This window comes from Mesoplodon mirus (genome assembly GCF_964341445.2).
Source record: "Mesoplodon mirus genome assembly, chromosome: 9".
Taxonomy (NCBI): domain Eukaryota; kingdom Metazoa; phylum Chordata; class Mammalia; order Artiodactyla; family Ziphiidae; genus Mesoplodon; species Mesoplodon mirus.
In genome coordinates, this window is record NC_138985.1 from 97,631,775 (window position 1) to 97,650,192 (window position 18,418).

General features: G+C 39.2%; 1 protein-coding gene across 11 annotated transcripts in view; it reads left to right on the top strand.

Moving 5' to 3' along the window:
• CALD1 (caldesmon 1) overlaps positions 1–18,418 on the top strand; it is a 182,432-nt gene that overhangs the window by 130,573 nt on the left and 33,441 nt on the right. For all 11 annotated transcript variants that reach the window (XM_082632953.1, XM_082632954.1, XM_082632949.1 and 8 more), the window contains one exon: positions 15,784–15,930. In XM_082632953.1, the coding sequence (XP_082489079.1) occupies positions 15,784–15,930 (147 nt within the window). The remainder of the gene's footprint in view (positions 1–15,783; positions 15,931–18,418) is intronic.

Here is an 18,418-nt window from a genome sequence, read left to right on the forward strand (position 1 = left end):
AAGTGTAGCTCTAGAGAGCACAAGCCCATAATACAATGTTACTGGGGGTTATGGCTACGAACATTTGGATCAAAAATTGTCAACCTAGTGTTCTGAGACATTCAATAACCAAATTGAATTGTTATTTTTTGTTCACTTTTTGGAGATTTTTATCAGTTGGGCAAGTGGTTAAGATGTCTGGAGATAAAATAAAATCACTTCAGTAGACGCTTCTGGATACATCCCTAGGTGAGTTTAGGTTAGCTACAAAGTAGATTAAACTAATTTAGAAACCTAACTCTGAAACTAGAAGTAAAAATGATAAGACTGCCCATGATACAGTGAAATAAGCTATTTTTGGTTCTCTTAATGATTTAACCCCATGAATTACAGAATCTGTTTTGACTAGAGCACGTGAAAATATTTCTAAAGGACCAGCTAAGTCAGACTTGCTTGTACTGAATTATTTTTGCTTTCCACAGACATTGCAAAAGGCCAAAACCAATAATAGACTTGATAGTGAGAGTAGAGAGAATATAGAGGGATATAAGGACTTTATAAGGGTTGATGATACAAGAGGGAGTGATGGGGGGAAAGCCATGCACCAGAGTAACAGGAAAACAAAGAGTTTCTGCTCTGTTCATGAGCCACACCAAGGCCAATCATGTGACAGGAACAGAGACAGGCTGATGGCAGGTGTGCAAGTGCACTTACTCACACACACATAAGCTCTTGAAGCAGGCCAGGATCCACAAACAGACTAGAAAACACTGGTTGACTCAGTTTGACTTTAGTCCCTGATTATTGACTATATTCAAAAGTCAAATATCTTTCTTGTCCATAACCATTTGGTTCTTCTTATGCAGGAAAACATACATTTTCCAGCTCTAAACTCAAGGGGACTTTCTGTACGTAGCAGCAACATAATGCCATCTACAGAGAAAATAGCATTCAAATGAGAAACAAATTTACAATAAATTCATTAAAACTTTGGCATCTTTGGCCAGTGAGCTAAAGTTTCCAGGTATGTACCCACAGAGACACTGGCAAGATGGCTTTGACTAGTAGCTGTTTCCAACTTCTGATGGGAAGGAATTGAGAGAAATGTGAGGTATTGGCGTTCTACCTCCTGTATTTTTTGCTAACCCTCTTCTATCTCCAAGCATAGCATGGAAGCTGCCACTAGCACTCCCAGGTCAGATTAATATGACTCTGTTCCATCACTTCGTAGTGTTGAAGTTCAGACTTGAGAGGTCCTTTCTTCCCATGGTGAATGATCAGGCTTCAGCTACTGGAACTCATGGTCAGAGCAAGTCCCATGGCCAATGCAGTATGGCCGTGGGCACAGCCAGGTTTCCTGATTCATATTCACAAGCCAGTGTGGAGTGTCTGCCTTCTTGGAGACTCACAAAGCTTCTGAATGACTGTGTGTGTACACCGCACACATGCCTTTGGGACATCCTTTGGGGGTGGCTTCTCCCACTGACAATGCTCTAATAACTTTAAATGTCATTTTCTCAGTAAATACTCATGAGCCTAATATAGAATTGCTGGCCTTTCCCTATTCACTAAACTGAGTCACATTTCATTGATCTGTCCTTTAGGGAAGCATTGTTGTCCTGTATTTGACACTAAGACTTTTTTTTTTTTAATTTATTTTTGGCTGCGTTGGGTCTTCGTTGCTGCACACGGGCTTTCTCTAGTTGCAGCAAGTGGGGTCTAGCCTTTGTTTTGGTGCATGGGCTTCTCATTGCAGTGGCTTCTCTTGCTGCAGAGCACGGGCTCTAGGCATGTGGGCTTCAGTAGTTGTGGCATGGGCTCAGTAGTTGTGGCTCGCGGGCTCTAGAGCACAGGCTCAGTAGCTGTGGTGCATGGGCTTCATTGCTCCGCGACATGTGGGATTTTCCCGGGCCAGGGCTCGAACCTGTGTTCCCCTGCACTGGCAGGCGGATTCTTAACCACTGCGCCACCAGGGAAGCCCCGACACTAAGACTTTTTTTTTTTTTTTCTTTTTGCGGTATGCGGGCCTCTCACTGTTGTGGCCTCCCCCGTTGCGGAGCACAGGCTCCGGACGCGCAGGCCCAGCGGCCATGGCTCACGGGCCCAGCCGCTCCGCGGCATATGGGATCCTCCCAGACCGGGGCACGAACCCGTATCCCCTGCATCGGCAGGCGGACTCTCAACCACTGCGCCACCAGGGAGGCCCTCGACACTAAGACTTTTAAATGGCTTCATGTTGACCTGTTTGTCCTTTCCATATCTGTTTCAGTTAAATCCATATGAACTTAGGCAGTTCACTTCATATCCAGGGAACTGAATTAGCCTTCATCATTGTTAATTAGCCATTGCTCGGTGTCTTATGCCATATGCCTTTCCTGAATTCATTACTAAAAATACTTACCAAATACCTACAAACACATTGGGGAGGAGGGCTAAAAATATGTATAAAACATGACTCTTGATTTCAACAGACATGACATAGTATGAGAGATAGGATGGTACACAAATAACAATAAGGCAATATTGACAAATGCCTGGAACAACAGCAACGATTTCACAGGAGGGAAAGAGCTCCTTCCAGTTGACCTTCAAGACCTCACACAGGGTTGAGCTGGCCATGAGGGATAGAGAAGAGCCCTCTAGGTAAAAATGGAGAGCAGGGAAGAGCACGGTCAGAGAAAAGAAGGCAAGAGAGTATAAACGAAGTTAAACTAATTGGAAACGAAGCACTACTGATGCTTACTATGCTTTCTGGCCCTGGCACCCGCGCTAAGTCCATATTTCTGACCATGTGTGACTGGTCCTGAGGGAAGAGCAGGCGTTCCGCCCCCAGAGGGGAGGGCGGCCCCTGTCCTTTCACATCCTTGCAGTTTACCTGTAACTGGGTAAGTGCGTATACCGATGGTATAGCTTATCTAGTTTAAAGTAAACTAAGCTTCATGAAATGGACTCAGGTTTCTGGACTTAAAAGGATTTCTGCAGAAACTGCCGGTTGAAGGGAACACTGACCACATGAGCCCAGGGAGACTCTGAGAACGCGGTGAAGCTGTCACTAATGCTGTGAGTGTGTATGAGCACTTAGCTTCTGAGCCATGCACTTCCCCTGTGCCTTTCAGCAAAGGAGAGCTGTCCACAAACAGCGGGGAATATAACTGCTTTTTAGAAGAAACTCATGCAGCAGAGAGATCTTTTGGGAAATGACCCCATTGCTTTGTGATTTTTTTTTTTTTTTTTTGTCCAAACATGTAACCTACCTAAGATTATTGATCTTCACACCTCACCTTGGAACCAACATTTTCTTATCTATTTAAAAACCTCCCAAGTAAAACATCTCAGTTTAGATGTTTATTAAAAATGTAAAACTGCCTTTGGATGACTCTGAACGAACAACTAGTTGATATCAGGACAGGCATAAATTTCCTAAAGTTTACAGAAAACTGCATGGTTGGTGGGGCAGATTGACTGTATTAGTATCTTGCTTCAAATGCCAAGCCAGGGATGTGTTCTTTCCACTTGTCTCTACATATCTTTTAGGGGCTTTTTAAAAAAATTAAGTTATTACTGTCGTTTAAAACCAAATTTCAAAATAAATTGAACTTATAGCCAGATTTTCAAATTACTTATCTCAGTGTGTTAAACTAAGAGTTTTCACAAAAGATTTTATGGACATTAATAAATTAAACTTACTTTAAATATGTTCTGTTTTGTTGTCTTATCTTTTTCCTGTATTATAAATCTATAAACATTTAAACAGCACTACATGTATATAATTTATAAATAAGTTACTATATATGTGTATATGTGTGTATATATATACATATATATGCACATATGTGTGTGTATATATATATATACATATATATATATGCTTAAATTTTTTAACTGATCTTACACTATAAAAAAATTTCAGGACCATTGGCTGAGATCAGGGATCAGCAAACTTTTTTTGTGAAGGGCTAGATGGTATATATTTTCAAATTTGTGGGAAATACACTCTCTGTCATAATTACTCAGCTCTGGCATTAAAGGGTGAAAGCAGCCATAGACAATCCGGGAATGACTATGTTCCAACAAAACTTTATTTACAACAACAGAATGTGGGCCAGTTTCGGCTCTTGAGCCATAGTTTGCCAATCCCTGGCTTAGATGACTGGAGCTATTTGTTAATCTACAGAACACCCTAAGAAAGCTGATACAGTGTCATAGGTTAGAAAGAAAACAAGTATGGGATCTAAAGACCTGGGTCTAGTTCTGATTTTGTAGTTGGTTGAGTCACTTCACCTCTTCAACCCCAGGTTACCGTGTGTAGCATGGACTGAAAATAACCTCCAAAATTCCTACTAGTTTAATGATTCTGTTGTTTTACTATCTTGCCAGCTTGCCACAGTGGTGATCTGGGATCCCCTGGGATCTGATTAACAAGCAGAATAAGTAAAAATTTGATTTACTCTATGTGGGCAAAGTGAGTACAAGACAGTGGAGAATAAAAAAGGATATGAATGCCACTCTGAAAAATTGGAAATCACAGCTTATTACTCTTGAAGGATCCTCCACAGTGCTTCTGCTCTAAATGATCGTAGGATTTGCTGAACTGAAGTCTCCTCTTGCAGCTAAGATTTATGGAGACCTTGATATTGGGTAGCTAGCCCTTTATTTCTCAGGGAAAGCTGCAGAGTGACATGAAACACCTGGAGTGGAGACTGAAGCTAGAAAATCCTCCCTGTGTGTTTCCGTAGGGCCACCGCAAAGGAAGGAGCACCCCTCTTAAGCTTTGTAAAATGGTTGGTTTACTCTTCCAGTTACTGGAAGCTGTCCTTCTGTATGTGCCAAGCACAACTAGAGCCTCACTAATACCTTTCATGTACTCCAAGCACCGGCCAGACTGGATTGTTTGCTTTCTCATGTCCGTATTTCCTGACTCTGCAGCCTTGCTATTGGAGCTCTCTGTATGTGGAAAGATCCTCTTCTGTCCCCCCAGCCCCAGTCCTAAAAGATCTAGCTCAGGTACCACTTTCTCCATGAAGCCTTCTCTGATCCCTTAGCTGGAATCGTCTTCTTCCTCCCCTAAACTTTAGATCACTTTATCAACATCTCATGATATTTACCTCATTCTATCTATTATTATGTTCTTACACCTGTCTTAGCTTCCCTACCAGATTATAAAGTCTTTTCAGGGTTTTCACCTTAGTTTCCACCCTCAGTGGCTTGAATAAATACTCAATAAATGTGTGTTGGATGAATGCATTAATTCCAGTCACCTAGGTGTCAATTTGCATGTTAGAGTAGTATTACCAACCAGCACCCCAATTCTGTAAGTTAAGAAGCCACATTCATATCTGGCACATCACCCACCAACACCTCCTCAGAGTCCAGCTGTTCAGAGCCCATCACTCTGATGTCCCACTTGAATTTAACTGTCCTCCCTTCAAAGTCTAGGTGCTACATGGATCAGTGGTTTGGTTGTAGAGAGGAATATACACAAGATCAGAAACCTATAAACCAACGCAATGCTGTAACTTTGTAATTTATAATTAGAAAAAAATATTTTTAGAGTAAAGTCAGTTATCTCCCCTACTGAAGCAGTGCCTCCTGTACTAGGTAACAATTTTAAAGAACTAGTGATTGTATTGGTTTATACTCTATTGTTGGGGTGTCGATCTGCTGTTGCAGGACAGGTACCTCAAGCAATTTAAGTGCCATCTAAGAATGTCTCTAATGCCCACGTTTCTCTCTCTCAGAGCCCCAGCTGTCTGATTCTTCAGCTGTCGGTGATCTAGTTCAGTTAACACACACACAAATGTGGGAGCTTAGTTATTTAATATTACTTTATCTATTTAAATGTTCACATTTTTATGGGGGTCTTCTATTAACTTTAACTATGGAGGTCTTTATTTGGTTTGGTTTGGTTTGGTCAGGCTGGCTGTTTACCAAATCACAACAAATAGGTATCTGCTTTATTCCTTCCACATGGAGCAGGCCCCATCATAGGTGAGGTTTCTGTTGACTTAGGAAGATGATCTACCGAGTGCAGAGCAGAGTCCTTGACTTCTTTTCATAACAGTAGGGAGGTTGGACCCATTGACAGCCATTGGCTCCCAAGTCCCCTACAAGAATAAGTGTTCTTCACATAGGTCCAAACTTCAGGATTTGGCCTTTCATTTTTCCATTTCCTGTCTCTATTCAAGGTTTGTCTTTCTACTTGCTACCACTTGTAAACAAAACTCTGCAGTTCTAGCTATGAGCCAGCTGGATGTTAGGTAAGGTTGTGTAATACTGCTGGAGTTGAGGAGGTAGCAATCACCCCAAAGTATGCTTTCTTGTTAGAATAACAGTCCCTTCACTCACCAGAGTTGCCGGAAACAATGCTCCAGTGTCATATCTATCAGTATATTTGAGCTTTCTGTTTCTGAAGGAGAGAGGAAGGACAAAAGCTTGTGTGTGGTGGGGGGAATGATGGGAGGCCATGCCACCCCAAGGGAAATGGAGCCAAAAGAGCACTGGGAAAGAGGAGATGAATACTAACTCTTTTTCCAGTTAAGAAAAATGAGAGTGGAAGCAGGAAAGCTCCAGAGGGCACTTTTGGGAGAGGAGAGGATCATGAAAGGCCTGTTATGAAACTCCGTTACCCATAAATTTCCCTGCATTAAGCATTGCCTGTGTAGAGAGGATGCTGAGAATCCTCTCAGCTGACACAGGACATGTGACTTCAGTTAGCAGTACCCACATGCCATGTACCATTTCCATCAGCATGTCTGAAGTACCGCTTTCCCCTACAGGGATTCCTTCTAATTAGTCACAGGTTCATAATCTCCACTTAAGGACATCTTGTTTTTGTTTCCCCAATCACTGTGTTTCTTTTGTCCAGTGTTTAGCAATGTGATAGCAGTACCATAATTCAAAGCCCCACCACATGAAATTATGAACCTTTGTACTGCATCACACAAATATTTCAAATTTGGGGGTAATATTTTAACGTCTAGATCACACTAAGTATAAGACTCATCTAAAATAGTTCATTTTTTTTACATTTGAAGATGGCAGTGGAAGTTTCTGTTTCTAGGAGTTTGTCTTGGACTGTGTAAAGAATCTGCTTGTTTATATATCTGTGGTCAGATGCAGTTGCATCCAAGTCGGCCGTTGGACATGTGGAGATTTACCTGCACCCCACTCTAAGGCAGTGTTTTTCATCAGTTGTATATCCATGTTCAGACCTACATGCAAGAGAAAGAACTGGCAGAATGCAGCATTGCCAGTCATAGGCACCCAGGTCTGATGAATTGTTTTATCATGTTTTACTTGAAAATAAATTACCTAAGCCCAAGGTTTATTGTCCACATCTACTATGCACATTAAACCAAGGTTGTCCTTTAATAGATACAACAGTCAGAAAACAACCCCAAATCAGATTTTACTTTTGAATGACAACATTTTTAAAAGCCCAAGTTTATTAATGATAATATTTTATTTAAGATTCTTATTAGACAAAGAATCCTAGGTTGGGGATGAAGAAAAGGTAATGTTTATGAAAACATAGGTAGTAATTGGGTTTATCCTGTATCAGCCACATTTTATACCAGTTGAATTTCAAATCAGAGTTAAAAGAGAGGAAAGTTTGGTTACTTTATTTTAATTATCTTACTAGCCACTTAAACATTTCTCTTACTCCTTGTCATTCATTTCAAATCAAAGCTTAACTTGACTTATCAAGTGAGGAGTAAAATATATCTTCTCCATCATCAATCTTCTCTATCCATACCTACACTTTCTAAACATTTATAAATTAAAAACTGAACTGTTTGTATCTGACCAAGCTTATCGTTTGAATAGGGTGGGATGGTGGGAGTGGTGCAAATTCAGTCCTGTTTGTGACAGAACAAATAGATTTTGGTTTATCTCAGGAAACTGCCATGGAATTATCCCTCCAGAATCTGTGTTTAGTAGATTTGACAGATGCATTATTCCTTTAAAAAATAAATGTGAAAAATAACAATTCAGTAAGAAATAACCCAGATTCTATTCATTTTATTTCTACTGAATATCTATGGACTTTAAGAAAGAACATGGCACCAGTTGAATAAAAAGTTAGACATTTATCTCATCCAAACTATAATCTCAAGAAATGTTTGGGAAATCCTATATCTCATCTGTCATTATAAACTATACCTATTCATATAAACATAGATGAATCTCAAAAGTATAATGTAGGGTGAAAGAAACTAATCACAGAATGCATAGAGTATGATTATATAAAGTTCGAGAAGGCAAAACTAAAAAATGAATTGTTTAGGAATGCATCCCTTGGGGGTAAAACTACAAAGAAAAGCAAGAGAACAATTAAAATTCAGGTTAGAGGTTATTTGGAGGCATTTAAAAAGAGATAGGAATGGGGCTGAGGAAGGGCACATAAGGATCTTCAAAGTGCTGGTGCTCTTTAAGCTGGGTAGTAGGTACATGGGTGTTTGGTTCATTATTCCTCTTTTAAGTGGTGGTGTACTATACACTCATTCATAGGTACACTATATTTCATGCTAAACGTCGTTTTAATTTAAAATATTGACCGGAAACAGTTAGATTCATCTTTTTAAATGTCCTGATACAAATGACTATCTGTATCAATTCAGCAGTGAGTCTCTAAGCTTAGGGGTCTGCCTGTCCCAGAGCAGGCCCATTCTGAGAACTGTGTTCCCATAAGCCCTAGTTAGCCATACAACCCTGAGTCAGAATCAGAACTCACCCTACTCCCTGAGTTCCCTCTAACCATACATGATCAATCAGAGCTCATCTATTTGTTTGACAGGACATCACAGTCATAATAATACTAAGAGCCAGCCTCTACGAGAGTGTGTGGAGGCGAGGTGAAGAGGTTTTCCTTCCACTGCCTGATGTCGTTTCTTTCTACGCTGCTCCGCGACACGTTTCCCCACCATGGTCTGTGGTTATAGAAACTCATGGGATTATGGGATGTCACCATTATATAAAGCATATGGTAGGCTGCTGGTGATAACTTGTGGTGACAACATATATGAGAACACTGAAGTGTGCAAGCACACAGTGTCTTACTGTTGAGAACCAAAATTTATGGCTGGTTTGCAAACCTTAGTAATTCTCAAATGTGTGTGTGTGTACAGGGAGATGGGATGGGATATACCTCTCTTCCTGGGTAAATTTCTTCAGAGTAATGTATCCCCTTGCATGCTTGCACTGCCATAAAAGGCACACCCCTGACATAGCAATGAATCCTTCAGTGAAATTCAGCATATTTTTACCTTCCCTACCAGAAAAAAAAAAAAAATATATATATATATATACACATATATTCTAAATGAGGGGGGCTTTCTTTCATTCTATCCTATATTAATTACTAATAGACCGATTGGCTATTAGCTATTAATCCATTTCTAAACATATTTTGACCAGAAAATATTTTTATTTTCTTGATTTTTTCCTCCACTGTAATTTTTAATGCCTTTCTTTTAAGGAATCCAAGGGAAAAACATTCAGAATTGGACCTTATGTGCATTAAATGAAACCACAACATTTTACAGACACCACATATATATAAACAAAATCATATTTAAGAGCCTGGAATGTATCTATAAACCTCTTTTAACTTTCAAATATACAATAAATCTGCAGAGCAAATATGATTCATTTCAGCAGGTCAGGATTTTCCCTCCTGATCATAGCATTGCCTGAAATTTTACTAAGAGCATTTGAGCAATTCACAGGGCTAATTGGATATATTTGGAGAATCGCTTGCATTCATATTATGAAAGAAAATCACTGGGGTTTTTGGTACATGAAAAACAATACTGAAAGTCTGTATGAATCATTTTGCCTCCTAATAGCTGATGACCACATTTTCAACCCACATGAGGTTTTAACTCTAAGTTGGATCCCATATTAAGACCCAGGTTAAGACAATGACATTGGCAGAACCAAGAATGATGGAAATCAAAGAAATGTAATTGACTAAGAAGTCCTTTGCAGATGTGAACCCCAGTCAGTCTTCCTCCTGAGTCTGGCCTGCGTGGGGAACGTGCAGCTGCAGAAAGCCGGGGGCAGGATGGTGTTTGGGATTGGGTGTCACAGTTACAACCTGGAATCTTTTTCAACCAGCACCAGCTTCTCTCGGATGACTCCTTGCACGAAAGAAGAGGTACAGGGGATGCAGGGAGATGAAAGCGGATCTTAGGGTTCAGCTAAGTGTCTGCTGGCCTATAAGTTACTGTGGATTCACAAATGATGAACTACTGGTAGGAGTCCTTCTTTCAGGTAGCGAATTTATTTGTTCTGTTGGAATTGTAGGTGCAACATTCTCTTTTTAAAATATAGGAATGTGGCAGAAATAATTAAGGAAAACAGAGAGACTTGGAAACTTTGATCTGAATGGGGATCTCTATAATAAGTCTTTTGTACACGGGCCTCATTTTAGTGCCTTGAGCCTTTTATTTTCTCCGAGGTTTTCCTCACTTAACCTGTGGGTTTGCGTGTGTGTCTGTATGTGTATGTGTGCTTACCAAGCAGAAGGAATGTTAAAGGATGCAAAAGAGCTTGAAGGGGACAAGTCAGAGTCTGTTCAGTGGCACTCTGGTAATCTCTTTCTATATACCAGTGGTTCTCTAGTGGTGAAGTTACTGGAAGAGACTCCTAAATTTATCTTCTGTAGTCTGATAAATAACAGTTTCAGGTATGAAACACTGCTCTGCAAATATGTATAAATGCAGTGGTTTATAAGATACAGATTCCTTTTTTATGCAGTGTTGAGTTTATAGACCTTATAAAACATTTTTAATAAATAACAAAACTATAAGCAACTGTCATGGTATTTTAATTTTTCTTGATATTTTAAAGAGATCCACATTCTTTAAATGTTAATAACCGTTGCTGTAAGATATAGAAAATTAAATATTTTCTTTAGTGCTCTTAAACTTGTCATAAAATCAGCCCCCTCATAAAACTGGTTATTACTTGTTCTTGTTCTATTTTTAAACATGGTTTCCTGATAAGAGATCTTGTCTTGTTAATAAAATGTTATTGCCAGCATTTTTACTTGAAAACTTTAAGGATCATGTACTGGAGTCTCAAATCAGGAAATAGCAAAATAAAAAGAAACAGACAAAATGAAAGGAAATGAGAGTAACATTCTTCACACTATGGAGAACACGGGGTTAAAAAACTCATTACTGTAGATGAAATTATAGTAAGAATTTTGCCAGTGTTGAGCAAGTCTTGAGAAATGTTTATTGGAGAAGATGGGGTGAGGGGGACATTGGGGCAAGGTGACAGCTAGTGCCTTGCTCCAGTGTCTTACTGTGGAAGCCTCTGCCACTTCCTCTTTATCTCATCTAGTGTACATTTAGACCCTGGCCCAGCCAAATGTAAAGACGCTGAGTCCTCAGTGGTTTCATTATTTGCCATGTCTGCAATACTTTTATTTATTTGAACTTTCTATCTAAAAGGCACAGCTTGTAACATGATTATAGTGTTACTTGAATACACTGAGGCAGTAGAGGTCTGGTGGTAAAGACTTAAAAAGTCTTTGGTGTGAAAGCCACAACATTCCAAGAGAGTTTTCCCATTGCATAGACCTGTTTTTTCTTATAATATAACACCAGGATATTTAGGCAGTGGTTCTGGGAATGGAAGAAAAGCCAGACCTTTCTGCTTTTTTCATACCACTGGCACAATCAAATAACATCATGTAATTATTATGGACTTCTGAGATTGTTCAGCACTTATTGACACACACACACACACACACACACACAAGATCATCTCTCTCCCGAATATTTGATGAGCCATTTTGCTGCCAGCAGCACTGGGCTTCCTGCAGTAAGATCAATCATACCTTTCTCCAAGTATGCTCTAAGAGATGAGCAAAGGCAATTACCCAGAAACAAAGCAGAATACTCCAAAGTAAACCTGCTGACACCCAGCCTGGGTGGGAAAGTCAATTGAACATTTTATTTAATAAAAGGTGCTTTACATCTCATTTGGGATTACTCATTTTTTAAGTAAAATGCATTTGATTAAAACTCTAATCAACATAGTTTAATCTTTCTCAGATGATTCAGAGGAACTTCAAACCCTCTGCTGCTTCTGAATCATCTGGGAACATCAGTTGTCTTTATAGTGTACAATACAGTAGACTGGTTACTGCCAGCATCTGCTGAAGTTTCACAGAAAGAACAAATGGATTGTTATGCTTTTATTACAACCCAGTGGGTGGTTAGGTATGATTTTTACTAGTCAGCAGCACTTCAAATACATTTAAATCTGGTGTGTGAAAAGTTAGAATGTTAACATTTTGTCTTTAACTGAAGCCTAAAGCAGAGTTGTTGTACTATCATGTGGACGTATTAAGGATGTGGTGTTCTCATCTGTCTTTTTGGATAAATTCTTGTTATAGTGAAATTAGCACTCATACGTTGCTGATGTTACATACCTTTCTGGAGGGCAATTTGTCAATGTGTAACAAGAGCCTTTAAGTGAGCATATCTTAAACTCAGGAATTCTAACTTTTGAGAATTTTTCCTGGATAAGTAATTGAACAAGTGGTAAAAGTACATCTATAGTGATGTCCTTTACAGCATTGTTTATAAGAACATAAATTTGGAAAAATCTTAACTGCCCATCAGTAGAAGTGTGGTTAAATAGATTATAGTACATCCATATACATACATCCACTACGTACATCTAGTCATAGAATACTGTGTTGCTGTTGGAAATTATATTTTGCTAATGTGTTAAAATAGTCATAAATAAGGTAAATTAAAGAAGCTGTTTCTAAAGTAGTATATATAACATGATCCCACTTTGTTAAAAATTAAAATATCTATGCATGCAAAGGAAAAGTTCTGGTAGAATACACTGAATGTTAATCATGTTCACATCTGAGTAGTGGATTAGGGAACTGACTTTTACTTTCTCTTTTGTACATTTTTTAATGTCTGGTTTAAGAAAATAATAAGTGTATGTTACTTTTAGAATCAGAAAAAATGTAACAACTAAGGTTTTTCAATTTTGAAAGAAAAGTAATAAACCTCTGGTAGTAGTCTGAAGGGTAGTTGCCGTGGGAGAGGCCTGAAAGCTAAGCAACCGCTGTGTGCTCTGCCCTCTGAGGACTAAAGTAGGGAGGCTCACATTCGAAGAATTTCTACACATATCAAGTCATTTGGCATGGGCACAATTTCACTTACAAAGTCGACTGCTATGTTATTGAGCCAGCAGCCGGGCACATTCTGATTCAAAATGCCATGAAAACATTTTGGCTCCTTTTTTAACTATGAAAACAATTTTAACATGTTTCCTTATTAGTAGCAATAAAAGGTCCTCAAAAATCTAGCTCTGGCGACTGTGTATCCTAGGTAAGAGTCTACCGATGCAAAGTGATGATAAATTTTAAGCAGTATGAAGCAAGAAGAGTTAGCAGAGACAGGGGCAGTGATCCGGATGTGGAAGGCCACGCCTCTGATGAGAAACCTAAGATGAAGGAAGACTGAGCGTGACCTGGCTGAGACAGATGGCATATCTAGGTCGTGTCAGAACTAAAAGCCAACAGCATCTGCCGTGAAGCACATTGGGTGGGTGGGAGGAGGGAGAGTAACACCTCTGAGACGTTCAAGTATACTGGGAAATTAAGGGCTTCAAATGAGATTCCATTTAGGAGCAGGGAGGGTTTTGTTGTTGCCATAGGGTGCCCCATATGGAGCTTTTATGTGTCATGCTTGTCTTGGAAAAGGAAGGCCCCCAAGTAATAGCCAAGACCTCATGGCTGATCCAGAGACGTAGAAGGGCAAATTAAGACTTTCTGTTTGATTAGCTTGGGAAGCAGTCATTAAGGACTCATTCTCCCTGCTGTGGTTAAAGCTGTCTACTGAGAAATAAGCCAAAGGAATATGAGGCCAAGAATCTGAAGACTGAAGCCAAACCACTGGGAAGGGCTTTCAACTGCAAACTACAATGTGATTGAATTAGAAAGGAACATTCAAACCATGTCATGCTGTCACCTTAAATTCAACAAGTCTAAAATTGAACTCATCTTTCCTCACAAGGCAGCTCCTCCACTGCATTTTCCTAATAACAACAAAATACTACACTGGAGTATGCCTTACCACAATACACCCATGATTTCATCTGATTGTCACCCACTTACAGACAACGCAGTTTAATGCAGGTTAATCAAAGGGCTGCAAGCTGGGGAGAGACCAGTTCTAGAAACTCGGTTTTCTGAGTATTAACCTAGTTGCCCTTTAACTATATCACACAGCCCTTCTCTCCATATTTGTGGAAATAAACCAGTCCGCTTTATAGAATTACTAAGTGACAGTTTATTTATATTGGCATTTGAATATTGCACACTAGCACATTTTAGCAAGTATGAAGTCAGAGTTTCTTAAGTAGCAAAGAACAAACCAACCAACCTTCAGAACTGTTCATCTTGTTTTTGTAAGGTCAAAAACATTCATAGCATTTGTATTATTGAAGTCAAAAGATAGGTAAAGTAAAGTACGGGATCTAAAAATACCTAGTTTGTAAATCTAACATGAGCAAACCATCATCAGTCATATTAGGTTCGTTTCGTTGGTATAAATTATGCGATTCTGCTGTTTTGTTTTCTTTCATTTGTAAATTATTTTAGCTTAGTCATTATTGATAAGTATGAAACGTTTACGTACCTGGATTTCTATTTGTAGATATGTTAGTAACACTGTAAAAAAGCATGTTAACTCTCCAGTCTGCTGCACAATGCAGCTCCATTGCATCCCATGTATCCATCAGGCCAGCTTGTCCCTGGGCCAGCCAGCACTGCCATGCCTTCCCAGCACGCTGTATGTCAGTACACAGTCCTCCTTCCAAAACAGCCAGGTTGACCACGCAGGCTATCTCCTCATGAGTCTGAGCATCTGGAGTTCCCCAGCTCCGATTCTTTACTTGGGAATAAATATTAGGGGAAACGTATCTAACTAGTGATATTGATTGTATAATTTCCCTAAGTAGTTCTTTGCTTCCAATAAACTAGGAAAGCTAAATACCATATATGCATGTGAAACCCTCTGCGCCTCTTCTACTGGCCTTAGCCCTTAGGTTTCTATCTAAATACACACCTGGGGGCTCCCAAGATGTGCTCAGCGTGTGGGTAGTGGGACACTAAAGCAGTTTTAGAACCAAAGAGGCGGCCTTGGAGGGTGCTGCACTGACTGTGAAGCCTCCTATCAGTTGTCAATAACACTTTTCTTCAGTGAAAGTGAACAAAAAGGAAGAAATTAAATCCAAGCAAAGAGGATATCCTGCTCTGGATTTTAGTTAGCTATTTGGCTTATTAATGCCAAAGTCCTGGTTTGGTAACATAACTTGATTCTTTTCTGACCTTTGTGACAACATATCCACAAATAATTCATACAACATGCTGAATCTTTTCAATAAGTGTTTTCAGTACTTTCAGTTCAGTTCTTTGGATTTCTGCTTCTAAATCTTAACATGCTAATCATCAGCTGAGTAAAGAAATCTAAATATGCTAACCCACAGTCTCCAAAGGCAGTTGCTTTTGTGTAAACTTTTTAGTTTAAGCTGTTATTTGGTCATTGTAAATTATCCTCTGTAGCTATTGGACTAACGCTTTTCAGATACTTAAAAGTTTAAAAACTAGTCAGATCAGGTCTCTCAACTTAAGGAACAGAACCATCCTTTTAGAACTCTATGGTTCAGTAAGTAGTCAAGCTCAGTGTCGATCCTTCCAAGAAGGTGGTGAAAATGGTGGGCAGTTGGCAAGCTCAAGAAGTTGTCTTTGTGATGTTACAGAATCGCCTACCAGCGGAACGACGATGATGAGGAAGAGGCCGCCCGGGAACGGCGCCGCCGTGCCCGGCAGGAAAGGCTGCGGCAGAAGCAAGAGGAAGAATCCTTGGGACAGGTGACTGACCAAGTGGAGGTCAATACCCAGAACAGGTACTGTCCTCTTCAGAAGGGAGAATTTTTCCAGTTGCTTCTTAGCCTGTCTGATGAAAGGAATGTGTTGGGTAAAGCATCCCCTTCTCAGCCCAACTCAACTCTTTCCGTCTTTCTAGCTTGTTTAATTCTTCTGTGGACATTTTAGGCAACTAACCAGATTGGACAGTCAATCTGATTTAGACATTAGGACACCAGTACTCCTTTCTCCCCACCCCACCCCCCCCCGCATCCCATCCCCTAAACACACCCCAGTTGAAGGATTTTATTTTCTTTTATAATCTAGTAAATCTTTTATTTACTAAAAATCGTGGGTTATACGCTTAAATAAGGAAAACTATTTACCTTCATTCTTTAGGATATTGTTATCTGTTTTGAACTGAAGATGTATTAGTTTAATAGTCCTCTGTACCTACCAGTAGCAGATAATACTTGAATTTTAGAAGTAGGCATGAATTGCAAATGTCTTATTTTTCCTGATATACACCCTAAACCAGTATTCTTTGATCTCTACAATATTCAACAAGGTGCAGAATCCTGTTTAATTTAATGTAATTATTCAAACAAGCTTATGAGTTTAGTACTACATTTTTTTCTATACCAGTCCTGGTAGAAATCAGGAAAGTCGAGAATACTTAATAAGTTCAACTTTTTCAAAAGGGGCTTTTACAAGTTCACACATACAAGGTCACACAGTGCATTATGCTAATAGTTAGTATATATCATTTATATGCCCCAAGGTATAGAAAAGATGGGGAGGGGGGATGGAGAAAAAAATAATTTTATTTTTAAATTGTGGACTGGTTAAATATAATGAAATCACCATGTAAGATCTTTTGTGTGGCTTTGGCTTTAGATTCTTTCATTCTGTGTGTGTTGGGAGGGCACTGCATTTGATAATCCTCTTCATTCAATCTGTGTAGAAAATTCTGAAGGGAAAGAGTTCTGGCCTCTTTAATGTGAATTTGAGTGGGTACACAGAGGGTTTCTGAAGGCAGTAGTGAACATGCTGGCAGACAGGACGATTCAATCAGGAAGCTTCTTGGTTACGTGGAAAAACAGACTTTGTCCCTCGGTAAGTAGCTCCTGATTAGGGAGGGAGTATAGCAAAGAGGTTCTCTGGGGTTCACCACCTGGCTTAGAATCCCAGCTTGACCCTTTCTTCACTAACTGTATTTCTTCAATCCAATGGAAGTAAAAATCATACCTTTCTTTTAGGAATGTTGTTAAATTTAAATGAGATGATAATACCTGTAAAATGCACAGTGCTTGCACATAGTAATTTTGACCATTATTAGGAAGATGGTAGCAGAGTCTTACAGATCAGGGCTGCATAGTCTTCACTGCCTTTTCTATTTCTGAGTTGAAGGGGGTGGGAAAGAAAGAGTTTAAAAATGACATTTTAAGGCCTTTTGTGAATCTGGTTATTAGTGAGTAATCAACAATGCCTTAAGAAATTACTAGTGCCTATAGTTTTCTAGCTTTTAAAATCTTGCTTCTACTTGTGTTTCTCTTCTTTTTTCACATTGTACTATTATTAGTTATTTCATGCATTGATTGAGTACAAAATTCCTTTTTTTAATAGCGCATATTCAGATCTGATAACATATGATTTACCTCTGACATACTAATTAGCCACAAGAAGAATAAGTATTCTTCTTGGGGCTAAACAACTGACTGGTACTCAACTTCTCCTGTTGATTGCTGTCCTGATTTATAAATAGCAAAGAAAGGTTCAGTAGAGTCTGTTGTTTCTTAACTCAAGAGTTCTTTAAGCCAGCTAGCATTGTGGAATTTGGGGTACCTCTTAAAAATTATTTGAATTCAGTTGATCCAAATGCCTTATGTATATAGATTTTCCCCCTTAAATTCTAAACTATTTGCATTTTCAGAGAAATTTAATCCTTATGTGTCTAATTCATGGAGACAGTGTCTTACAGCAACAGCTGAGGCCAAGAAAGTTTAGAATCTAGCCTTTAGTCTGCCATTTCTTGTTGTTAAATGTGAAATATGTTTTTCCAAAATTAAGTGAACTTGAACTTCAAAAGGGCCAAGGTTGGTATGAACCATGAAATTTGATGGAGTTTCTAAACATTGCAAGACATGTTCTTCCAACTCTGGTCACAGTCCTAGTATCACATGACCGGTTGTTTCCTGCAGTGAAGACCAACACCCCTGGCATGGGCAGTGTCCAGCATCCTGCAATAGTGAGCACAGTGGCGGACATGCTACAGTTTGGTTTTTAGAGATTTTTTCTTTTTTTATAAACATCAAATTTAACTGTCCTTTGTCTACTGCAGAAAAGAAGGGCAAGAGACCCTTTATTCATGGAAATCTTGACAAAGAATGGAGATGGTATATTTATTAGTTAGGGCAACATCAGCTGCTTTAACAATGAGTCCCCAGATTTTAGTAGTTTGATGCAGTAACACGTACTAGTCCAGTGTGGGTATTTCTGACTGGTAGAACTGGTTCCCTATCTTCTTTC